The sequence below is a fragment of the Halichoerus grypus genome, chromosome 3 (assembly GCF_964656455.1).
Source record: "Halichoerus grypus chromosome 3, mHalGry1.hap1.1, whole genome shotgun sequence".
In the NCBI taxonomy this organism is placed as follows: Eukaryota; Metazoa; Chordata; class Mammalia; order Carnivora; family Phocidae; genus Halichoerus; species Halichoerus grypus.
This window is the reverse complement of record NC_135714.1, coordinates 138,764,460-138,791,344: the sequence shown is the minus strand read 5'-3', so window position 1 is coordinate 138,791,344 and position 26,885 is coordinate 138,764,460. Positions and strand designations below refer to the sequence as shown.

At 34.5% G+C, this 26,885-nt stretch overlaps 1 protein-coding gene across 4 annotated transcripts in view; it reads left to right on the top strand.

Annotated features, from left to right (window-relative positions):
• The window catches only part of FSTL5 (follistatin like 5), a 725,252-nt gene that overhangs the window by 355,382 nt on the left and 342,985 nt on the right, over positions 1-26,885 (top strand). For all 4 annotated transcript variants that reach the window (XM_078069389.1, XM_078069388.1, XM_036106567.2 and 1 more), the window contains exon 5: positions 16,757-16,953. In XM_078069389.1, the coding sequence (XP_077925515.1) occupies positions 16,757-16,953 (197 nt within the window). The remainder of the gene's footprint in view (positions 1-16,756; positions 16,954-26,885) is intronic.

Sequence of the window (26,885 nt, the reverse complement as noted above, 5' to 3'; positions counted from 1 at the left end):
TAGTATACATACCATATTAGCTAGGTAAGATACTTATAAATATTTATGTATAACATAGTAATAAATGATATATTCAACTACAGTTTCACAAGAATGTGTCAGTCATACTGAAAATTCTGATTACAGTATGTTTAAAACTGAATGCTGTGCTGGATAAGAGATTTTAAATCTGAGACCTAGAATGTCTACAAAGAGGAGAGGATTTTGCTTTTCCATTAGGAACACAGAGTGATAAAACAGAAGGATCTCTTGATATTGCAGAAATGATTCTTTCTCATATTTCTCTGAGGAGGTTTTCCTTTAAAGAAAATCCCAGACCCCAGGAAAGCATAAATCTGAGAAAGACTGTCAGCCTCCATTCATTTCTCCACAAAGTAATTGTGCATTGAGTGACTACATAAACCCAAATGGTATCCCTACTGTTTGCCAATTATGCTGAATACCAGCTGTGAAAAGACTAAAAGAGATAATATAGTTCATATAGGAAATGTATAGTTTGTTCATCAATCTTGTCCTCCCAGAAACACTCCGCCCCCCTGCAAGAAATGCATGAGTAACAAAAATCTAAACACTAAGACATTTACAAAAGTTTTTCTGTTTTTAACTGGGACTGCAAAAATGCTGCTTTATTTATTTTTCATCTCCATAATGTGACAAGTGTGGTGCTTTTCATCACCTAATACCAATCCCTGCAGCTGCTTAATGAAACATATCCACTGCCATTTATCATTATTTTCTAACAGTTCTCAGTATTTCCAAATTCCTATCCAACGAAACTAAAATTAATATATTCACATAGACTATGATAACCTTATTAACTACTTAAAAATATGACCAAAATATAGTTCACCGTAGTCACTGATTCTGTTATTTTATAAGGGATTGTTTGGGCTCTTCTGAAAATTAAATGAAATATTTGTTTATATTAAAGATGTTTATACTACCTGAAGAACAACCAATGATGATAGTCGTGCTTATGCAATTTATGCTTACGTTTTAAATATTATTTTCTGTGGCATTTTCTGAATTAAATACGACTGAAGCGTAAGAGAAGTGAACTTTTTAAATTTCTAATTACTATTTGAGTCACTTAGAAGTGCTAATTTACCAAAGTTTTATCCCAACATGTATCTAAATTAAAGGTTAACATTACTTAAGAGGTAAAGAAATCAGGGCAATTTTGTCTCAACTGAGGAAAAAAGATGGTCTTTGTATATTCATTTCCATCTGCCAGCTTGAAGATTTTCTTTTTTAAAAGATTCTTTTAAAACTTAAATGTAGTTTCCATGAAGGCTTTAAAATGTCCTTTGACATAAGCACTGAAAGGTGAAAATTGGCCAGGCCACGTGGGGACAGCTGCTGACAGTGGCGTTCTAGTTCCTCCACTGTAAAGGAAGAAACAGGTGGCATTTGGAAATGTTCCTCTTAGTCTCATCTTGAAGAGGTGCTTCTCTCTGGCTGAGGCTGGTTTTGTGTATTATTTACTATATTTATCCCATTAAATGAGATTAATAATTAGAGGCAAGATTTATGACATAAGCTTTTTCTCCTGAACTATTTGCTTAAAAATAACAGGTAAATTTTTTTTCGGATCCTCAGAGATTACATCTAGAAGTTAAGCTTAGGAACAAACAAGATGAAGATAGGAAAGGGATTTTTATCTCAGGGCTAAAAATAAAATGTATAATTAGTGCTCTAAGATGAGACATCACTATTCAATAATCAGTTAGCCAAGTCTAATCTTAGCCTGTCTATGGCATTCTGTACTACATCTGTGTGATATGGTAATCTAAATTTGAACAGATGTCCTGAATGTTATGTCAATATTTGAATTGCTATTATGGCTATGAATCAATATTACTTTGTAAACATCCTTATTTTAAGAGGCTTGAATCATGGCACAGTGGTTAAATACACAGCCTCTGGAGTTTAATTGCCTGATTTGATAACCCAGCTCCAGTATTCACTGACTATATCTCTTTTGGAGACTTGCTCGACACCCTATCGCCACGGTTTGCCCATCCATGAAAGAGAAGTAATATTCATCTCATAATATATTTGCAGGGATTAAATGTGTTAATATTCAGTTTGAGATCCTGTAACATGATGAACATTCAATTATAATTGTTTATTGTTATTCATGTATACATTAGGTCTTCCTTCCACATTTCCTTTTTGGAGTCAGGCAAAGTACATTGCACTAAAATATCGATTATGTGAACAGCTGAAAAGTAGAGTATAGGGATAGAAAGTAAAGCCATTTGAGTCAAGCATCTCTTTGATTCTACTATCAAAATAGCTCAGGTAAAAAATTTCTATTTTATTCCATGGTTTAACCTTTGCAAACATCAGAACATCATAAAATAATATCTTCAAACTGAATTAATATCCCTAGTCTCTATCCAAAATATTTGTAAATAGAGTATCAATTATTTTCTTAATCTCTCATAGCTCACTCATCACTATGGTGATGTACTCTGTTTACATTAAAAGGAGAATCAAAATCTAACTTTGTGGGGGAGGGAGTCTGTTATATGTCATAAACTGTGGTGAGCTCTTTACATATAATTTAATCATTTCAAAAACGCATGCGTTAGGTTTTGATATTACCGTATAAACTAAAGAACACTAAGATACAGAAAGAGCCAATGACTAACTCCCATGTCCACAGCTAGCATATATTGGAGTTCGGTTCATAACCCAGGCACCTCGTCTTTTAGTAATTGAGAACGCTCATTTAAAAATATATGGCCTCAAGGGGCGCCTGGGTGGCTCAGTCGTTAAGCGTCTGCCTTCGGCTCAGGTCATGATCCCAGGGTCCTGGGATCGAGCCCCGCATCGGGCTCCCTGCTCTGCGGGAAGCCTGCTTCTCTCTCTCCCACTCCCCCTGCTCGTGTTCCCTCTCTTGCTGTGTCTCTCTCTGTCAAATAAATAAATAAAATCTTTAAAAAAAAAAAAAAAAAAGCGTCTGCCTTTGGCTCAGGTCATGATCCCAGGACCCCGGGATCGAGCCCCGCATCGGACTCTCTGCTCGTCGGGAAGCCTGCTTCTCCCTCTCCCACTCCCCCTGCTTGTGTTCCCTCTCTCGCTGTCTCTCTCTGTCAAATAAATAAATAAAATCTTAAAAAAAATATATATATATGGCCTCAATATCCAACTGAATCTAGGGTTCACCTTTTGAGCTTTCATTTGAGTTTTACTGTAATGACTTTATAGACCATCATAATTTCCCTCAGGTGTCTGGTCTGTCTAAATCCCACCCCACCCCCAGCTGTGCAATTTCCACTTTTCTTTCCTTTTCACACTGTTTAGAATTTCAAATTTCTTCAGTGTGTTTTCTTTATTAACTCAGATTATTACAACAAAACACTTTTGCATTTGGCATGCTAGGCTACACTAAAGATTAGGCTTGGGCTCTTCTCTAATGTACTTAAACTTCATGTTTTTTATATTTCCAAATGGGCCTCTTACCTGGATTATATTGTTGTGAGTAAAATCGGGTGTTCCTCAAACTTGAGTGTTAATCTGAATCACCTGAAGAACTTGTTAAAACACAGACTGTTCGGCCATACACCCAGAGTTCTGATCTGGTATGTATTAATTGGTGCTGAGAATTTGCATCTGGGCTACAGTGTAAGTGACCACTGGTATAGACTGATACAGTATATTTTGAAAATGCTTTCAGTCGCTTTGTTCCCATGAATGCTGAGTACTTTTTAAAAATTATTATGAACATTATTTTTAACCTTTGACAAAATTCTAACTATCTATATTAGTTAGGGATTGATAAAATTTTGATTCTATGACTATTGTTTTTTTCCTTCTCCATTTTTGGGGGTGTTTCTATATTTTACAGACTAAAGGAAGCATTAGTGGAACAGGAAGCTATAGTCGAGTTTGTTAGTTACAAATGTCTAACATCAATCACTACTGTTTGGCAGGCTCTAAAGTAGCACAGACTCTTAGCCAAACTACCTAGGAGTCAAATTCCAGGTCTACCATTTCTGAAATCTGTCACCCTGATTAAATTACTTAACCTCTGTGTGCCACAGTTTCCTAATCTAAAAAAGGGAAAAAATAGTAGCATCTATCCTATTTGGTAGTTTTAGTATCATATAGATTAATATATGAAAGGAATTTACAAATATTTACAGTGAGGGATATAGGGGTTTTAACTTCTCTTTAATGGTGGTATTATGCTTTACATAATGTCAAATATTTTGCTTGGAGAGTTTATTAACTGATAAGGTATGATAGACATAACCATCAAGGATCAAATGGAATTCAAATCTCAGCTTAACATGTTTTGCATTACTTCTATATTTTTAATTCAACCATAATATTCCTGGAAATGTTATGATTGAAATATTTCCAATACAAAAGCCTTCAAAAATACCATATTAATAAAGCAACAAATAGGCTTTGCTACTTATGAGAAAATGAATTTCTTATTCTTGAGAGTATTGCATTCATTAAAAAACCATTTCAAATTATTTAATAAACACAGTACTTATAAAACAGCATATAGAATCCACCTTTTGTTTTAAACCCATTTTTTTTCTAATAGTGTTCTATGTACTTTATAATTAAAATATAATCATCAGAATGGATCGATTGTTTGGCCAAATATTTATTTCTAATTTTGTAGAAGACTTATCATTTTTATGCAAGAATAGCTAATAGTGCTAGTGTGGTAAAGAGTAGCGTTTTACCTGATTAAAACCAAATTAACATAAACAAACTATTCTAGGAAAGTTAAATGTTATGCTGAATATCATTAGGCAATTCCCAGAATGTTATAGTGCCCCATTTATAATAATTTTATTATGTGTATGGACATTTAAACAATTTGAGTGAAACATAATGCTTACTATGCCTCTTCAATATGCTTTTTTTGTACCATGACCCTGCTGAATAGACAATATGAAATCTTTGCTAAAAGAAATAGAGTAGCCAATAAGCAGATAGCTCTCAGAAATTTCAAAGTATCTGAACTACACTAGAAGTGAAGTCTGTGAGTTGATGAAAGGCGGGGCTGCATCACATTTTTCTGTTTGGACTTAATATAGAAAGGAATGGCATTTACAAGTTTTAAGCAGAAAAGACACCTGAAAAATGTTAATTTGTAGACTAACAGTAATTAAGTAGAAGTTGGAGAGATGGAAAGTATGGAGGGTTGCAAGTTAGGCAGTAAATAAATTAATGCTAGAATCAGGGGCGCCTGGGTGGCTCAGTCGGTTAAGCGTCTGCCTTCAGCTCAAATCATGATCCCAGTATGCTGGGATTGAGCCCCGCATTTGGCTCCCTGCTCAGCGGGGAGTCTGCTTCTCCTTCTTTCTCTGCCCCTCCTCCTTGCTTGTGTTATCTCTCTCTCTCTCAAATAAATAAATCTTTATTTTTTAAAAATTTTTTAAAAGATTTTATTTATTTGACAGAGAGAGCACAAGCAGAGGGAGAGAGAGGGAGAAGCAGGCTCCCCGCTGAGCAAGGAGCCCAATGTGGGACTCGATCCCAGGACCCTGGGATCATGACCCAGGCCAAAGGCAGCTGCTTAACCGACTGAGCCACCCAGGCATCCCAAATAAATAAGTCTTTAAAAAGAAAAGAAATTAATGCTAGAATCAGATGAATGATAGAGTCCTGAGTTAACTTACCTACTAGTATGGATGGAGAAATATAATAGAAATTAAGAAGTAAGGGTAAAAAAAAGCTAATGAGATTAAACATTTATCTCCTCACCTCCTTAAGACTCCAGTAAAATGAGAGTAAAATAATAATCCCATAAAAAAGTTGGGCTGTGAATGAAAGAAATCTTAAATAAATTTCTCAAAGACACAGAAAAGAATACAAGATATTTCTACAATAAGCATATATGATAAAATACTGAGGACAAGCACTAAAATAAAAAGAAAAAGAGTATATAAATTCCAAATCAGTAACAAGAAAATGGTAAAATAAAAACAAAACAAACAAAATTTATTCAAAAAGAAAACATACGAAAGCAAAACAGTAGTGAGCACAATAAGAGTTACAAAAACAAATTTAAAGACACTGATCATCATAATTGTCTTAGTCCATTCAGACTGCTATAACAAAATACCACAGACTGAGTGGTTTATAAACAACAATTTTTTGTTTTTTTTCTCACAGTTCTGGAGGCTAGAAAGTTCAAGATCATGGCACCAACAGATTCAGTGTTTGGTGAGGGCTTCCTGGTTCACAGTTGTTTTTTCACTATGTCCTCATAGGACAGAAAAGGTTAGGGAGCTCTGTGAGGTCTCTTTTATAACAGCACTAATTCCATTCATGAAGGTTCCACTCTCATGACTTAAGCATCTCCCAAAGGTCCTATCTCCTAATACCATTACATTAAGAAGTAGAATTTCAATATAGGAATTTAGAGGGGATGCAAACATTCAGACCATAACAATAATAAATATAAATGGTCTAAACTTACCAATTAAAAGAAAGAGAATGTCAGATTTTTAAAATCCATTGATATGAGATTAGGATGAATATAATACTACCTTAAAGGTAATTGGGTAATTTAGGACAGAGTTAGTAACTAAGGCTGTCAGGTAAAATATAATGCAGTATTTGGGAATATGTACGCCAAAAAAATTGTTCATTATTTATCTGAAATTCTAAATTAACTGGCTGTTCTACATTTTTATGTCCTAAATCTGGCAACTCTAGTAATAGCTGAAATGCTCATTTACTGTACTCTTTTTTTTTTAAAGATTTTATTTATTTATTTATTTAGAGAGAGAGAGCATGTGCTTGAGCTGGGGGAGGGGCAGAGGAAGAGGAAGAGAGAGAACCGCAAACTCTGTGCTAAGCATAGAGCCAAATGCAGGGCTCAGTCTCACAACCTTGGGATCATGACCTGAGCTAAAACCAAAGGTTGGATGCTCAGCCTACTGAGCCATCCAGGCACCCCTCATTTAGTGCACACTTTTAGTCATTTCTATTCTTCCTCTTTTCAAAGTATATGTCAAGATATTCAACAAATATTTAGTAAGCAAACAGGTGTTAGCACTGAGGAAGGCAGTGAAAATACAAATATATATTTGTATACAAAATAAAAATTCTGTATTGTGTGTGTGTGTGTGTGTGTAGAAAGATAGATATAGTTGTACCTATAGTTTCTTCAATAAGCTGGTCTAAGTTTACCTGATAAACTAATAAAATATAGGCAATGTATACAGTGGAAGAATGGGAGAAAAAGTGTAACAACATATTGGCATTTAATTTATGACAATGTATTGAAATGTTATTTTGTATAATGCCTAGTTCAAGAACTTGTGAATGATACAAAATGAATCATAAATGATCCTTACCATCAGCATATCATAGTCCAAAAGCGGGGGAAACATGTCATGTTTAAAAAATAAAAAATTACCCAAAATAAAAGGTAAGGGCGCCTGGGTGGCTCAGTCATTTAAGCATCTGACTTTGGCTCAAGTCATGATTTCTGGGTCCTAGGATCAAGCCCCACAGTGGGCTCCATGCTCAGCGGGGAGCCTGGTTGTCCCTGTGCCCCTCCCTCTGCTCATGCTCTCGCTCTCTCTTTCTCAAATAAATAAAATCTTTAAAAAATTAAAAAATAAAAGGTAAAATGAGAGGTAGAGTCAGCAAGAGAGAGAGAGAATTAGAATAAATGTGATTCATACAAAAGACTATAGAAGTTTAAAGGGAGAAACAAACTTAGGTCCCAGGTAGGGCCTCTATGTTTCTGAGCCCTAGGGACTGGGGACATTGTGTAGGTTGCCCCTAAGCTGGATGAGACTTAGAATGCAATTCATTGACAAAAGCATATTTTTTTCAGCTTTACAAATTTAACTCAGATTTACCATTATTGCAATACACAGAAATCATAAAAAGCCCTGAATGCTCAAGGCACTTTTCTGTTGCATAAGCTACTAGGCCCATGTGCGTGAAGAAGCAACTAGGAGATCATGGCCTAGATTTAGCACCTGAACAAATGTCAAGTCTGCTTTTCCTCTTATAGGGATATGGTTATAATCTACTTTATTTAAACTCTGAAACAGTGGTTCACCACACTGGGTGTATGTAATGAATCACCTGAAGCACTTTTTAAAAATATTGATGCCCCAGCCCCACCACAGATCAGTTAAATCAGACTCTGAGAAAGAGGCCCAGGTATCACTTGTTTTAATGCTCCTCAGGTGGCTATATATAAAAACTGCTGCTTCAGAGAATCCTCTTTTCTCATTTAGTACACCTTAAAAGCCACTTCCAGCCATGCCAAAAATACTCTTTGGGGTCTGAATTACCTGTTAGTCTAGCTTTCCTGATCACCCCCACTAGGCAAATGGCAGATCTTTCTTATGTTCACAAGTTAATATAATACCAAATTTACCCTGACACATTTAACAAAATGCTTTCGCCTAAAACAACCCCTGTTGACCAAGGGGTTACTTCAATAAAAGTAAAAGGTCTAGTCTACTTTTTTATGATAATAGAGAAAAATCAATGACTTTCCTGGGATATATGTGATATAGTAGCCCTCCTTCATTCTGACACTATCCCTTAAATTTAAATAAAATATTAATTTCTTATACCATTTTGAAATGCATTTATATGACAAGTTAAAGGAGCTTTTAAAATTAAGATTAAAAAATGCTGCTTTTGAATTAGCATTGAATATATCTGTATCTATGTGGTTTTTTTTCTGTTTCCCAAAAACTCTACATTTAGATTTCAAGAAAAGAGCCAAAAAACATATTGATATCTATCTATGCTATGCCATTATTCTATACACCAAGGGTTAGCAAACTATGGCCCACCGCCTGCTTTTGTACATAAAGTTTTATTGGAACACACCCATAACCATTTGTTCACATACTGTCTACATATGCTTTTGCCCTACAATAACAAAGCAGAGTGGTGGTAACAGAAATGGCATGGGCCAGAAAGCCTAAAATATTTACTCTCTAGCCCTTTACAGAAGTTTGTCCAAACCTGTATAGATTTTTTAAAAAATCTATTACTTAAGATAACCTGAGATAACTAATTCCCTCAGATTGGTCTTTGACAATCCCTCATAATAAACAAAAGAAGGAAAATGGGTTATTTGTGAAACAAGTCCATTCCTCAGTGTGAAATGATATTTCACTTTCTTTTTTTCTCTCCATCACCCATCCTCTTTTCCCTTGTCCTGTTTGTTTTATTGTGTTGTGTTTTTTGCTTTTTATCCCCTTCTATGATACAATTTCCTATCTTTCTTGGACTATTTAAAAAGCTATACTTCCTTGGACTTTTAAAATGACTGCCATCTTTCCAGAAATCAAGTCCCGAATTTTCTTTGCTTCCCTTGAGATCTTTTACCAAGTCTGGAAAAGATCATTTAAGGATGATTTAAAGAGTCATTAAAATAAAATTAAACTTCAGATCATGCCTCACATAGCTTCCTATTTAGTCTTTAAACCTGGCAGAATCCCAAAAAGATGGGTCTGTCCAAGGGACCTGGTCCTGAATCAAGTATTTGGTACCAGCCAAAATGCTGGCATATTTTAACATGTTAAATATTTAACTAACTCATTATTTAGGAGGGACCTAGGCAGATGTTACAATCAGTTCAAGGAAGCCAAAGAGCCACATACTTATATGGAGTAAACAATTGTAGAGATGTACTTACAGGTATACATGAATCTGGCTTTTTCCACAAAAGAGGGGAGAGAAATCAATTGAATCTCTTCCAGTCAGAATTCATTTGCAAGTCCATAGACAAGAATTACTTCTCATTGGTATCAGTTATCTACAATTTACAGAGCAGTAAAATATTTCAAAGGCAGTGAAAGGCTGAAGTTAGATAACCCTGAAAGTCATGTTATAAATAATGAGTAATTTTCCATTGGAGACACCTAATAATTTCTTTGCTCATTCCAAACTTATTTACTGAATTGTGGTACTAGAAATCAGTATGTGGCCTGAACAACACTGAAGTCATACAAAAGGAAAATCTTTAGACATAAACTATATAAGCTACTGTTATTATTTTAATTATGGAGCCAAGAAGAAACCAAATTAATTGAAGAAAAGAAAATATTACTAAACCATTATATATTTTTGCATTAGTATCTACATGGACATATATAAATATAGGTGTATGAATATTAATGCATGTTATCTTCAAAGAAAGGTGTTTCTGTTTTCACTGCTTATAACAGGTAACTAAATCAAGAAATTAAATAAATAAGAATTTTAGAGTTAATGTAAAGGCGAACATTATGGTTTTTCTTTTTCCTTAGAAACCAGAAAGCCAGGCATTGTTTTAAAATGTATTTATTAAATAATTCTGCAACTCATTTGTAAAATGATTGTCTTTAAAAATAAGGAGTTTGTAATTCATTTTGCATCTGAAAACATACATGAGGACAACCACTTAAGTAATCCTCTTTTACTATTTATTCATAATGTGAAAATTAGGAATTTTACATCTCTATTGACTTTAGAAATTTCACATATTTAAAAATTTTTTTCTTATGTAACTTATTCATAGCTCATATGCTTTTAGTTGTAGCAAAATTAACATGAGAAGATTCAATTTAATGAAAAAGCAACTTTTTACTGTATAAAGTTATCTTGAACTTACCTTTGATAAAGTAGCCCTTAGGCTTTTTCTAAACAGTAGCCAATACACTATCAAAGGAATATATCTCTACAAGCATTGTTATTACTCATATTAATATAACCGCAGATTTTGTTTTATGCATTTACATACACATATGCTTGCATATGGTGAAAATAAAAATGTCAGCTGAATTTCACAGTAAACTTTGCAGTTCAGAGAAAGGCAACATCTCTTTTCCTTATATTCTTCCATGTAATTTGCAGCAGTCAGTTTCTCCGTTTTCAAGAAATAGACTATAGTGCATAAAGTTGTATGATAAAATTGTCTTCATTTCTTCTCCACCAAACTACTGAGTGCTTTAGCAGTCTCTTTTTAAGAAGTCTGTGTCTTAATACTCCTTGAAAATACGTGTGATCATGGTTTGACCATTGTCACCTTCACTTCACACTTTACAAGTGCCCTTCTTTATTTTTTGTTCGTTTCAAGTTTTTACTTAAATTCTAGTTAGTTAACATATAGTATATAACTGGTTTCAAGAGGAGAATTTAGTGATTCATCACTTACATATAACACCTGTGCTCATCACAAGTGCCCTCCTTTATCAGCCATACTTCCGCCATGCATTTGTCAGTGACTCATTAGTCCAATTTATCAAACCGTTTTTTTCCTTCTGAAATATAAAGCTTCTGAACTATAACTATGTTTCCTTTTCGCTCATTGAGACCTCTACCAGGATATCCCCAAATTACCTCAAACTCATCTGATTTCAAAATTAATTTATCATTTCCTCTATATTTATTTGCTCATTGTCTCATAGGCCCAATTTCTATGGATGGCATACACAGTCTACACTTAATGTAGAAACCTTCCAGTCCTCCAATTTACAATGCTTATATAGTTTGCCCTCTGTCTTTTCTATTACCTAAGTATCTTTGGTCAAGGTCATGATTAGCTATTGTTAAAACATGAGGTACATCCATGGGGCACCTGGGTGGTGCCGTCGATTAAACATCCAACTCTTGGTTTCAGCTCAGGTCATGATCTCAAGGTCATGCATGAAGCGTTGGGCTCCACACTCAGTGCGGAGTCTGCTTAAGACTTTCTCTCCCTCTGCCACTCCCCCCATCCTATCTCTCTCTCTCTCGCAAATAAATAAATAAATCTTAAAAAAAAACATGATATATATCCATAAGAAAATGCACGACTAAATAGATACTTGTTTCTTATCTTGTGCGACTAAGTATATGTGAATTAAAAGAAAATGTCAAATACTGTCATATTTCTATGATAATATATAACATTGAGGAATTGAACAGTTAAAATTTATAATCTTCCAGATAACCAAACTGTCCAAAGGACCCAGGGCTCATGGATAAACTTCAGGAAGAAATTAACTCAACCTCAAACTTCTACTATAGATAAATATAGCATTAAACTTAATGCTTAAGAAAAAGTACTATAGTCCTATAAGAGTACTTTTCTGGATTTGTTCCAGACCAAAGTACTATGCTCAATGTCTGTTTGATCTACATTTCCCATGTGGAAGTATTACAGTTTTTCTCTGTGGTTTATCAAGCTTGCCTGGTAATTGTATCACAATTTGATTTACATTTTTTGAAGTTGTGAGCATACAAAATCATGATGTTTAGATAGGCTTGGTAAGTCATTCATGTCATTATTAGGTGGTGCCCCTAATGATTGTTGTGGAAAATAAAAATCCTACCAACCAAAAGACCTCTCTGTCCCAATATAGAAGACAAAAAAATGATTTATTATTGTGTATGCATATCAGATTTCATGCATGCAGGCAGCCCTCAGAAGATTAAGTTCTTGACAGAATTTCACACACATTTGTACAATAACAGAAGAAAAACAATTAAAGCTTCTCTATCTTCTCGGGGCTCCTGGGTGGCTCAGTCGGTTAAGCATCTGCCTTCGGCTCGGGTCATGATCCCAGGGTCCTGGGATTAAGTCCCACATCGGGCTCCCTGCTCAGTGGGAAGCCTGCTTCTCCCTCTCCCTCTGCTGTTCCCCCTGCTTGTGCTCTCTCTCTCTCTCTGTCAAATAAAAAAAAAAGAAAAACTTCTCTATCTTCTCAATAGACAAATATATACAAACTTGTGAGTTCTGTATACCTCACAGGAAACTTCTGAGTTAATTTCTGAGTGATGGGTTTACAATCCTAGGGTTAGAAATCCTCAACCTTTCATGTAATATCAAATGTCAAGCCTATTATTGGGCTTATTATGCTTTTAATGATATGGTATAGTAATTGTTCTTACTTCATAGGGTCATTATAAGATTAAATGAGTTATCTTTAAATTCTTAGAACAGTGCCAGCACACAACTGCTGTGTAAATATTGGATTAGAAATCATTATATGACTATGGCTTCACAGATATGAATAGCATATCTTTTATAATATCAATACAAACAATAAAATTTTCATTGACAACCACATATTTGAGTGATGTGATAAAACTGTGGGTAAAGATTATTTGGGTTTCAAAAGTACTAAGAGACCTATTCTCAATGGAGTTACATGAGTCTTAGTTTTGATTATATTTGGTGCAGGGATAGATTTACTTTTTTGTAGTCTGGTTAATTTTAAATGATTTGGTCAAATTCTTTAATTCTTGGTAAAATAGGTGATGGGTGTTCAGGAAGGCACTTGGGATGAGTACCAGGCATTGCATGGAAGTATTGAATCACTATGTTGTACACCTGAAATTAATATTACACTGTATGTTAACTAACTGGAATTTTTTTTTTAAACTAACTGGAATTTAAATAGAAACTTAAAAATAAAATTCCCTGCCTCTAGGAGAAAATCATGGCCCTTAAAATGTACTAAGTTGTTTGGGCGCCTCGGTGGTTCAGTTAGTTGGGCGACCGACTCTAGATTTAGGATCAGGTCTTGATCTCAGGGTTGTGAATTTGAGCATGGATATAGCTAGAGAGTATAATGCTAAGAGAAATAAGTCAGAGAAAAACAAATACCATGTGATTTCATTCATATGTGGAATTTAAGAAACAAAACAAGTGAGCAAAGGAAAAAGAGAGAGAAACTGAGAAACAGACTCTTAACTATAGAGAACAAACTGATGGTTACCAGAGGGGAAGTGGGTGGGGGGATGGAGGAATAGGTGATGGAGATTAAGGAGTGCACTTTTCCTGATGGGCACTGGATGGAAGTATTGAATCACTGTATTGTAAACTTAAAATTAATATTGTATGTTACCTATAATGTAATTAAAATAAAATAAAACAAAATAGAAAAAAATCAATTCTAAAGGGAAAGAGGTATATATTAAAAAGGAGATTCTAGGGGTGCCTGGGTGGCTCAGTGGGGAGTGTGCTTGGGGTTCTCTCTCTCTAACTCTGCCCCCTCCCCTTCTCTCTCTCTAAAATAAATAAGTAAATCTTAAGAAAAGGAGATTTTAGATTTAAAAAAAAGAATTTTACTCCATTTATTTGCTAAAATTTTTCTTTAAGGTTACCGATCACCTACAGTTTAAGGAATTAAGTGCACATGTTTTATTGTTTATCTTACTTTCATTCTGAAACATTTGACATTTCACCATACCCTCTTTCTTGAAAAGTTCTTCTCCCTTTAGCTTCCTCTTCAGTACTTTCTTATTCTCTGCAACTTCTCAGATAGTCCTTTCTCTTTTTCCTTTATGAGTTCTTTTTTCTCTATTTGCCTAGAGTTTATTGTTATGTTTATCTTTCATTTTTACAAATAATCCTCAACAAATTTACTGAATCCCATATATAAGTTGATTTAAAACTCAGTTCTGAAGATGAGAGAAGTAGAGAATAAAGGATAAAAGGGATATTGTTTGTATATAGAAATCATTCTGCTCCTTTCTAGCTCTGTAACTTTGAACAAGTTATTTAATTTCTCCATGCCTTAATTCCTCATCTATAAAATGGTGATAATTGCATTGTTTTTCTTTTGGGAATGTTGTGAGGGTTAACTGATTTAATACGTATAAAGTTCCTGACACATAGGATACCTGCATTACATGTGATTTATTGTTAATAGCAGATGTTCCTATTTTATTACTAAAAATCCGTGACAGAAAATTTTATTAAATCTATAAATTCCACAAGGTTTTACATAATTGTATGACTACTTCTTGTACATTTCCATAGACTGTAAATGCCTTAACTGCAAAGCTTTTATTTTTATTTTCTTTGGATTGCTGGCAACCACTTGAACTTTCAAGGAAATTTACAAGTTGGGAAATGAAAGTATTAATAGAGATCATTATGATGATCACATTACTCCATTAGATCAAAATTAGAGTGTAACAACTCAAACTGTATCATCTTCCCTCAAATTTTAAGTATTAGTAAACAAGTTCTCAGCATTTAAACCTCAGTTCCCATTGCCTCTCACAAGCATTCTGATCTCCACTTTGCTTGTGGCCCCAGGTCAGCATCGCCAAACTCCACCCTACCCACTACTAGTAAGATGAGAGGAGACACAGACCCAAAGTCAAATACAGAAATCCCCAGGTGGGGCTATTGGAGTAGTCTATGACACTTTTTCCCATTCTTTTATCGCACATTCCTCTCGCTTCCTGATGCATACACATGTGCACATGCAAATACCCCCACAATCACAGGCACACACACGCTTGAAGGTTTCCTTTTGTGCCACTTTCATGGACACCCAAATTGCTACCTCTTCCTATAGATTTGATTACTTCTCTCTTTTGTCAGTGATTTCCTTGCTGTTATGAAAACGTTCTCAGTATTATTTTTTTACTGAGAACGGAATAATGCAAAGTTGACTTAATCTGCATCACAAAGTTTACGTTTTGTTGTAAAAAAGAATTTCTTGACAGAATTGCTAAACACTAAAATTGCTGAACAACGGTAGTTATTTCACGGTCTTTGAAAAATAAGACAGTCTCTCATTTTTCTAGAAGAGACTGTTTTCCATCTTGTTTTGAAAAAGCATGAGACTTCAAAAACTGTTTTTCAACTCCATGCTTCTCAGACATATATTTAATAATCTTTAGAATTCTTTTTAAATTGTAGATTCTGTTAAAATCTAATTGTCAAAATTGACAATTATAAAGTTAGTATTTTCTCTAAAAATATGTTCTAAAAATTCTTGGCTAATATAATACTTACTTTTTCATTTACAGATTACATTAGGCACTGTATTTTCTATACTGTATTTTATATCACATTTGCTATCAGTGGTATATACTACTTTTCAATGTACTATTTAAAAACATTATCATGGGGGCCAGTATAAGAAAAATCCTTTGTAAGATAATTATGTGAAGATTTTAGAGCAATTGTAGTTATTTTTGAAGACATTAAGCTAAGCAATTATTTTCACTAACTCTGATGTTGCCAGTATTTTCCTGGTTATTTTATGGGAATACTGAAAAATCTGTGATGCATTGTTAGTTCAATGAGCTTATACTTCATTTTGAGATAAAATTTGCAAAGTTAAAACTTCAAGATACAAAATGCAAACATATATCGTGTTCTACACTGAGTGCTCTAAAAGGAGAGATAAATGAATATCAGAAAAATAAAGACTTTTGTAAGAATACAAATATGAACTTAGCATTATTAAGAATAGAATTTTTTAAAATGCAAACACACACACACAAATAGAAACGTCTTCAAAACAAATTCAAATGTAAAAAGCATACTTCCAGTTAAAAATATGCTATCCTATTTTGAAACCAGATATATGAGTTCAAATGCAAAATCCAACATAATCTAACCCTTTGCCTTGGGCAAGTCATTTCATCTCCCTGTGCTTCAAAACCTGTGAACTCTCTCTATAGGAATGTATAGTGAGGATTAAAACTAAGATAATGTATTTAAACAACTGGAGCTGTCATGTTTTTCTATGCTCTTCATAGAATCAATTACTTTGGCATAGAGAAAACACACATTAAATATCTTGTTGTTAGATTTGATACAAATGAAAATTTTCTATCCTATCATGAAAATAGCCCATTATTTTAACTTTGTATGAACTGTAAAGTATGCAAGTAGGAACATAAAAATTATGTACCAAATATGTTATCTATAAGAGGTATCAGCTTCTTAACATTAATACAATAGGTGATTCCTTTTCAATAATATTGCTTTGAAAATAACTTAGTTCTTTTGTTACAGGAAATAACTGCAAGGCCACTGAATACAGCAAGATGAAAAGTATGCTTTTAGACTTACAAAATCAAAAATATATTACACAAGAAAATGAAAACCCTAACGGTGATGACATATCTTGGAAGAAGTTGTTGGTGGATCAAATGTTTAAATATTTTGATGCCGACAGTAATGGACTTGTAGATATTAATGAACTAACTCAGGTATGATTCATGATTAAATTAACAAGTTTGTTTAAATATAGCATGTACAATATCTTTACCTCTGTGTGAATTTATTCTGTATTAATAAAATATATATCTAATCTGTATTATTTGAGAGTGTGGACAAAACATATTTTTAAGGGTAAAATTTGATTACCGTTAAATAACAAAGATTCAGCTGAGTAAATTTTAAAGATTTAATTGACTTCATTCAACAATACTTGAATTGGGCAGCATCCCATCTGGCAAATAGAGGGGTGCTTGGACAATTGTACAAAATGGAAAGGTTTTGTAGAGGGAGAGTGGGGCAAGAAAATTAATAGCAAAAGAGAAAGATTGTTCCAGGCAAGGCCACTTTCCCTTAAGTGGAAAGGCATGGGCTATTATCATGTAGATTACCTCATCTTCTTTTGGGGGATCTAAAGGGCCCAAGTGGCAGACTCATTGGTGGTGATTGAAAAATTCCTGACTGACCTATCAAGACTACATTTCTGGGGGAGGTTGAGCTACAATTAGATTATGTATTAAGCCCCAGTTTGGGGATGTGGCCTAAGTGATGCCATTTTAGGACTATTTTTTTTGTTTGGTTTTTGGTTTTCAGTTTTTGGTGTTGTTTTTCTTTTAACACTATTCTATCAGCAATATTAATTTCAAGTAACATTGATATGATATTTTGTAGTTTAAAAAGCAATAACTACTTTTGATAGGTTTCTATACCTTAAATACCTAAAGGAAACACCAGTTCTTTATCTTACAAAATTTATAAGGTATCTTCAGATATACTGCGGAGCTTTTGTAACGTTTGATTTTCTACATATATTAGTTTTTATTAACATATCTACACCATTGTAACCATTGGTTGGGTACAAAACAAGATCTGACCGAATCCAGTTATTATCATAGTAGCTCCATCTAAATCCAAATGGAAAAACTGTTCCTCATTAGAAAATGGCAGTGACAGCACTTTAACTATACCTGTTTGAAGTTTCTGCCACGTCAAGTTTGTATTCATTTCCTAGGACAGCCATAACAAAATAACGCAAAGTGGGTTTCTAAATCAACCTCCCTCTCCCTTCTGGAGGCTCAACGTCTAAAATCAAGGAGTTGGCTAAGCCATGCTCTCTCTGAAATATCTGGAGGAGGATGTTTGCTTGTCTCTTTCAGTTTCTGGTAGTGCTAGGCATCCTTGGCGTTCCTTGGCTTGTAGATAACATCATTCTGCCTCTGTAGTGACAGAGCATCCTCTGTGTGCCTGTCTTTGCAACACCTTGCCTTTTCTTAAAAGGACACCAGTCATATTGGATTAAGGAGCCACTCTACTCCAGTATGACCTCATTTTAAGTTATCTAATTACATCTTCAACATCCCTGTTTCAAAAAAAAAAAAAAAAAGTAACATTCTGAGGCACTCGGGATTAAGACTTCAAAATATCTTTTAAGAAGATACAACTCAACCCATAATAAAGTTCATCTGCTACAAAATTTAGTTTTGTTTTCTCTGTTTCCCTTGATTTGGACTTGCTTATGTCTGAAAAGTACCCTTCCAATTCATTTGAAAGTTATCTTTAGAAACCCATTTATATCTTGGCTATCCATGAGGTACATGCAAGGAAAGTTCTGGGACGTTTACTGACTTCCTTCTGAATACATCCCATACCACATAAGTCATTTCCACCTTCAGCAGTGTATGGTGAAAATGTCAATACCTCATCTGTCAGTAATCAACTATGAAAAAAAAAAAAAGAAGGAAAATAACAACAGGAGGTTATAACAAACACTCTAAAAGATAGAATAAATACCTAGATATGTATAGCACAAATATTGTTTTTGCCTTGTGTATTTTTAGGCTACAGGTACTCTTCAAGAACTTTTTGCCAAATATTATAACCAATAATACATATGATTTTATTTAAAAACTTAGAAACATATAATATCATAATTTAATATGGAATTTTAAAATAACTTAACTTAGAAGGGTAAAAGGGGAAAGGATCTTAGTGGTGTCTCTTAATAATTTACAAGCTATTATAAGCAGAAATGTGATATGTAACTCCAAGATACTGCCAGTGACAAGTAAAAATTAAAGAATATAATTTGGCTTCAAGGTTCTACAATTGCAGCATGAAAGCTGGCTGCACACATTCTATTTTTATTCCACATAATGAATATATATTCTAGAGTTTTTCTTGCAGATTTTCAAGTAAATTAGAACCTAAAGGCCTTTCTAGTTGAGAGTGAAAATGCATAAAAAATGTAATAGATAAAATGAGTAGGATCTTTAGTTTCACAGCTAACAATTTGTCACAGCAAGAAAATATTTGCTAAAATGAACTGACCAGTTATAGAAATAAATCTCATTCAATCCATCTCTTCACCACTCTAGCTTACCATAAACATCTGTAACTGCACATTTAGTCTTTCAGTCTGAGGCTCGTTTTTGTATGTTAAAAATACCCAATTATAAGATATAAATTTATAGCAAAGTGAAATTTTGGACTTTCAAAAGAATTATGTTTTATGAAGTTGATAAAATTGATGGTAGCACACTGGTAGATTTGCCATTGGCAATGGAGGATCTGGAAGAGTTAAAACAGGTTATAACAGAAGAAAGGAAATCAACAAAGATTAAGATGACATATGCATGATCAAAAGAGACTGTTTCAGATGGAAAGGAGTGAGTGGTTCTAAATTGATGAAGTCCTATAATATTTTTATCAAAATAATCTTTTCGATGATCCAAGTGTAGTGGATAAGAACTTTGATTATAGAACCTGGGTTCAAATCATAACCTTACTACTTACTACTTGTGAACCTTTGGCAAGTTACTTAAATTTTCTGTGACTCAGTTTTCCTTTCTATATATTGGCAATAATAATAGTACTTACTACATAAATTTGATATAATATTTATATTATTTACAATATGTATGCTTCCTAGGAACATGATTAGCACATAAAAAATACAGTGTGTTAGCTATAATTATATTTTCAAAGCTAATAGCAGTATGCTCCAAACTGGGTTATCATATTCCGATGTATGATTCATAAAATAATAGCTCACTGCAAAAGCCTCAACAAACATAAAAAAAATATTTTTTCATAGCATGATCACAAACCTGATGTCTCCCCCAAGTGTTACATATATGACTAGTGTAGTCAGGCACTCAGCTACATAGTAACACATTTGTGGTTTTAAGAACATATATTTTTCCTAAAACAGACCTGAATGTGTGATGCCTGAAGGAAAGATTTCAGGATGAAGTGACCTAAGGTATGAGTATGTTCTTCCTGGCCAGTCTGGGAGGTAGGAAAAGGTCACTAGAAGTGTGACCATTAATGATCATTTGTTGTTAAAAAAAAAAAAAAGGAGCTCAGAAATGTTCTGGGTGGTTTATTCATATGTATATTGAAATCGCTGGGAATATTAAGAGTTAAGGTAAGCAGAAAGATTGTGAATCACCAGCTAAATTTATTTGTGAATTATGGGGAGAGAATGGGAGAGAATTATGTAGCTGAATGGCCTGAGAGTCAAAGAAGTAGGTCTTTTCTATCTGTCTCTGTCTCTGTGTCTGTCTCTGTCTCTCTCTCCATCCATCCATTCATCCATCCATCCATCCATCTGTCATCTTTTTATCTATCTAATGAAGACTGGTTTGGGAAACAGAAATAATACAGAAGTGCCAGTAGGGAGCCGTTTACTTATTGACCATCTCCCTTGCTGAGGTAGAATGGATATGAGAGAAAAATTGGCCTCCAATTGTTAAAATTATTAGACAAATGGTTTTCCTAAGGGGCAGCCAGAATTTCTTAAAGTTAATGTGGTAAAGAACATGTTTTTATAAGAAGTGGAAGGTAAAGGAGAGTTTTCTGATCAGAGAGCAGGTCACTATGTTGGGTTTGAGTTGGAAAGGAATGGAGATTGAGTCACAGAAGGAAATGTACACAGCAATATGGGGAAACTTGGATTTCTTAGGGTCACAGAGGTAAACCAGGGTATGAAACACAAAGGAATTTGTCCAGATTGTCCCTTAGAAGGGAATGGACAACTGTGTCTTGCACTGTGGTCTGAAATGTTGGATCTTTAGGGTAAGATGAGGGGACACATAGGCAGACTTCACCTGGTGGAATGGCACCCTTGAATTTGTTAGCAGTGTTAAAAGATAAGCTGAAGCATATTAAAATTTTAAGAATTTATTTGAGCAAAAATCAATTTGAATTGGGCTGTGCCAAACCAGAAGTGGTTAAGAAGCATTCCACTGAGGGGAGCTAGGGGAAGACTTTTATAGAGAAAAGGAGAAAGCAAAGTAAGGAAATGGTTGATTGGCTATAGCTTAAAGCATACTTGGCTATTTGTGATTGGTTGTCAGTTTTGAAAAGTTGAGGCATTTACAGGCTTAGACTCTGGGTTGTTTACACAGGCACCAGGGCATTAGAACCAACTGAGTCTAATGGCTTCCTTGTTTAACTTAACAGCAGTAAACATAGGGTTCTTAAAGTGAAATAGTGCTAACAGCTTGGAAAATCTACTCCTTCGGCCTCTCCCTATTTCATAAAATAACCACCCGTAGAATTTAAGTAAGCAAAATCATTCCCTTGTGATTCTCAGTTTAAATAAGCAGCTGTATTGAGTATATTGATTTAGCTCTTTCTTCATTTAGATTCTGTCATCTTAATAAGCTGATTCACATTAGGCATGCATATTAGAATGAAATATTTCCCTAATGTGCACACATGCCAACTCTTTATTAAAATAATAAAAAGAGCTACTTGTTCACAGGATTTAGATTATGTTATACATATTTGACTTAAAAAGCTATTTGCTCAATGACTACCATATGTGAATACATTTATAAAATTAAATAAAAAGCAAGAATAAATAAGACCAGATATTTTTAAGCTATCAGGATGGGCATGGCAATGATGTTTTTGCAACCTTTGTACATACGATTTTCTTTAAAAATGATTACAGCTGTTACATAAGGAATGGACAATTAATCTTTATTTTGAGTTGATAAAGCCTATTACAATTTTAAAGATTTTTTTAAAAGGTTCTGGTGTCTAGTCAACATATTTACTATAAGATTGGTAAGAATTGTTTTGTCTAATAGATACAAAGTATTTTAGTGAGAACAAACTAAATACAAATAAACAAGCACTTGTCTGGATAGAGAAGGGAGATAAGTGAGAACTTCCAGGGAATGCCATGGTAATTAATCCTATTTAACATTTTAAAGCCCCATAAACCTTCTGGTAGACGAAATATGGCAGCAGAAAACCAGGTGTTTGACTTAGAAGGGCAGTGGCAATGCAGTAGGTAGATCTTCCCAGTGCTGGCAATTTCCTTTCAAGTGCTAAAGATTTCAGGAGGGTAATAACAGCAACAGTGAGCACTTACCAGAGAAAGGTAAGGTCTGTGATTGTTGGTTTAGTTGCAGCTTGAGGCTACAATTAAGAAACAGTACTTTCAATTCTATCTGGAAACATTAGTAATGAGTTTCAAATATTCTTTTTTTTTATGCTATTCATAACATGCACAAGACAATTGGAAAATTAAAATTTTGTTTTTAAAACATTTAAACATATCATTTATAGCATCTTTCCTTTGGAATGTTAAAGTACATTTAAAACTTGGGCATTCACATTCAGAAAATCCGTGTGAGCCATATAGAATGCCTTAAAAATAAAACATTTTTCTTATTATTAATGTTATCTCTTCAACAGGTCTTTCAAGAGAATTAATGTTGGCCCTATTGATTTTTTAAATGTTATAAAACCTAAAAAAGAACTTAAAAGATGTAATTAATTTTTATGTAATCCTTTTCTTCTAATACAGCTATTTCAGGATAGCATCGCATATATATGATTAACAATTATAATTTGTAATGTTAATTATTTACTCTCCGCCCTTTCACCTTGTTTATTTTTTAGAACACTGTTGACAATCTGTAATTATCTTGTTTATTTAATTATTTGATTACCTGTTCTCACTTGTCCTCTTTAGAAAATTAACTCCATGAGGACAAAGATTATGTCATTCTTATTTACTACCGTATCTCCAACCCCTAGCACAGTTCTTGGCACATGTTGGTTGTTAAAAAGGGAAAGACAGAAGGAGGGAGGAAGGGAGAGGGAGAAGCAGAAAGCTAGTGTACAAGGAGATGTTCAGAGAACCAACTAGCAGAGCAGCCAACCCATCTGTATCGAGTATGTAGGAGAGGCTTAAAGATAACGCCAGAAGAATATGTATTTCTCACAAAGTATATTTATTTCCTGACCCCTTAAGCTTTGTTGCAGTCTACACATTTGTCAAGTAAAGAGTGAATATATCTTCTTCTCCTCAACTTCACAAATGTGATGTACTTTCTTTAAAACAGAGGACCACTGAGCTCTGATCTACTGAGATCACTGTTATTGTGACACGGTCATGATTAGTTTGAGGAAGAATAGCTGGCAAAGGGTGAGGAAGAGCTCATCCTCTGATGTGCTCTTGAACAAATGATTGGTGTGTTTTCTAGGAGTTTAGAGTTGCTGTTTTTCTGTCTCCACCAAGGAGAATAAAGTAAAAGACACAGAACTGGAAGATTCTACTCCATTGTCCTCCCTCACCCTCATCACCATGACCTGACTTGAGACCATCAAAATTGATCCTATGTATTTTACCTCTTTTATGAGAGTCAGTATAATAGTCTTTGATTTCTAAGTCATGATATATGCCCAGAAAACTAATATTCACACCTCTCCACAGCAGGGAGACAATCCTCTTCACCCACTTCCAGCGTTTTCTTTTTTTCTTTCCAGTTTTATTTATCCTCAAATAACTTATTGTCTGACATGTTATATATTTTACTTATATATTTATTTTTTCCCCCTTTACTAGCATATAAGTTACACATGGGAGGGATTTTTGTCTGTCTTGTTTTCAGAGTCTAGGAGTCTGACACATAGTAGATAGTCAAAAATGATTTGTTGAATAGATATCTAAATAAACAAATGAAGGAGAATAATGGAGAATAGTTTACTTTGGGAGGGACAGGGTTTTTTTTTTTTTTTTTTTTTGGTTTTATTTTTGTTTTCTTGTTTCGGGACAAAAAAGAATATAATATCAAAACACTGAATCATCCCTGAGTTATTACAATTCCTCGTACAACCTTGACAGTTCTATTACTTTGAAATTAAATATGTATCCCCTCTGGGATGCTGTATACCTGAGCTCCCTGGATGACAGACATTCTACTAATACTTCTATTTTGTCACACTGACTCTAATCTCTGTGGAGCCCAAGATTCATGTAACCTGATTTTTGATCATTAAAGAAAGTGAGACTCTTTAATTGTCTTTTAGCCTTAGAGAGTTCACCAAACACTGATAAATTTGGGAAACATACTCAATATTTTACAGTAGATAACAAAAAAATTATGAGTGGTCTCCTTGACTAAAGCTTCATTGTAGGACACTTAGATAACAATATATTCACTGAGTCTGGCTCTGTCATGACCACCAGTCCAGAAATAACATGTGTTTTGAGGAGCCTAGACTGGGAAGTTTTTGGAACCAGTGCCAGACATAAATAAAAGACATGCTGGCAACTATGAAAGCCCTACAAGTTTGCATCCTCTGTGTCAAAGAATGCTTAATGTATTACTGTGCACTTGGGAAGGAAACCTGCTTATTTTCTATCATACTTTCTTGCAGACAATCAGACACCCATTACTTTAAGGTTATCAAAACTGTAGATATCTAAAGCAATTTCTCCATGCTGGTTGAAGGTCATAGGAAAGTATCGCCCTCATTTGGAATACCCTGGACTATACACAGATCCATCAGGAAACCTAAAAGAGAGAAGTTACCAGGAAATATGTTTTAAGTAGGCTGCTTTTGACCAAAAAATGGAGAAAGCATGTATTTGAAATATTGATGATTTGAGAAAAATAACCTCTCTCCTGTACATGGGCATGGTCCAATATAGGTGAACAGAGTTGGGTTTTTTTGTTTTTGGTTTTTTGTTTTAGAAAGCATTTAGCCAGGACCATTTGCTTCTCTTGTGCACACTCATTAAAACAACATGTCCAGCTTAAGTTGTATAATCATGATCAAATCAAGATCAAGATCAAATCAAAATCAAGCCAGTCTTATGCCAACATTCAGAAAAAAAAAAAGGTAGAAGTTCATTCTCTTTGTCTAATACATGACTTAATTTGAGTAAACTATTAAAATAGAAAATATGAGACAGAAAATCATGAAGATTTTCTCCAGGTTTTTCCATCTCCTTTTCTTTATGAACATGTATGAGAATAAACACCACTAAAAAATATTATTAAAATACTTGACCAAACCCTGGTGTCACTGCATCCTTAAAATTACTATAATGCTTGCATTGCAGATCTTTAAGAAGAGCATAGTGAGGTAAGATGAAATACGCTGTCCCCCTACCCCCCGGGAAAAAGTAATTTTCCATGATCTAACAAATAACAGATGGAGAATGACTGAGAGCTCTGTTGCTTTCTAAATAGAAAAGCAGTATTAGTTTTCTCATTAGGTTTATAGGAGAGATGGCTTCAGCCATTAGGTAGTTTCGTTAATCCTTCCAGCTGGACTGTGCAAGAGTGTAGGGCTTAATACTCCCTCTCAACAATATCTATTTATATGGATCAATTAAAGCAGATAAATGTTTTGCCTCGTTTCCCCCCTAAGGCAGCGAATATCAGCTTAAACAATGAAATGTGAATACATTACGCAAGAGTAGATAACCCAATATAGTGTGGCAGTTCTGTTTGGCAGTGCTCAGGTGGCTGGAGGCTGGAGCAGGCTGGGGGGGGGCTCTAGTGACCCTTGTGCTAAACTCCATCCTCAGAGCTGCCTCTACAGCTCATCCACACTCAGGTGTAACTGAACTTTTAATATGGAAGTGTTCCCCAAAGGGTTCTAAAAAAATAGTTTGATAGCATCTGAGAATATTTAGAAGTTAGTATCACTAATCCACCGTTGATCTAACAAAGAAAGTCTGAAGCATACTGCTTTATCAAAAATAGTAATACACTGTGAATACACAGCAGTGCTTGTGCAAGCTGGTGTGGAAATCGGCGGTGAATTGTTTGAATAAGAAGCACATCACATTTTTAAAAAAAATCATTATTTTTGACTTTAAATGATTACTTTTGAGTGCACATTATATGTCGCCTTGCATCTAACTCTATGTGAGTGTATGTGTGCCTGTTTATGTGTATATATGCGCCTGCGTGTGTGCGTGTGTATAATCTTCACGACAGCCATTTGAGATAAATGTTACTATCTTCAATTTCTAATTGAGGAAAGGTTAAATGATTTGCCAGAAATTATAGAACTGTTAAGTGGCATTGGCAGAAACGGAACCCAGAGCTGGCTGACTTCAAGAGCCTGCATTTTCTGATTACATGGCACCGCCTTTTAAAAAAACACACACTCTAATGCGCAGCCGGACTGCCTCTATATGCGGGAGAATAGGAAAAGCTATGGACACAGCTATGCAGCCCCCCAGATGGATAGGAATGTTTGAAAAATCTTGGGGAGCTCTTTTATTTGAGAGGCAATAGTCAAAGCAGTAGAGTATAAAAAAGCTACAGCCTCAGTCCATAGGACAGAGCACAGAGTAGAAAAGCAGTTTGATGATTTTTCTTACCCACACTTGAATAGATTTTCACCATCAATCGGTGCATTAATCCTCTCTGGCTCCTGGAAACAGTCATTTGCTTAATAGCTCTTTTGTGACCGAGAGAGTTAATGCACAATCCCAAACGGCTTAACTTCCAGCTGAGGAGGAGTTTAGGCAGAGAAGGAAAAAAAAAAAATCTAACTTCATTTTTCACAAATATTTTGAAGATGAAACTTAGAACAAACGATCTCACTATTTTTGTTGAGAAAGAGCCCTGTTTTATTTTGACAGAGGTCACTGAGACGT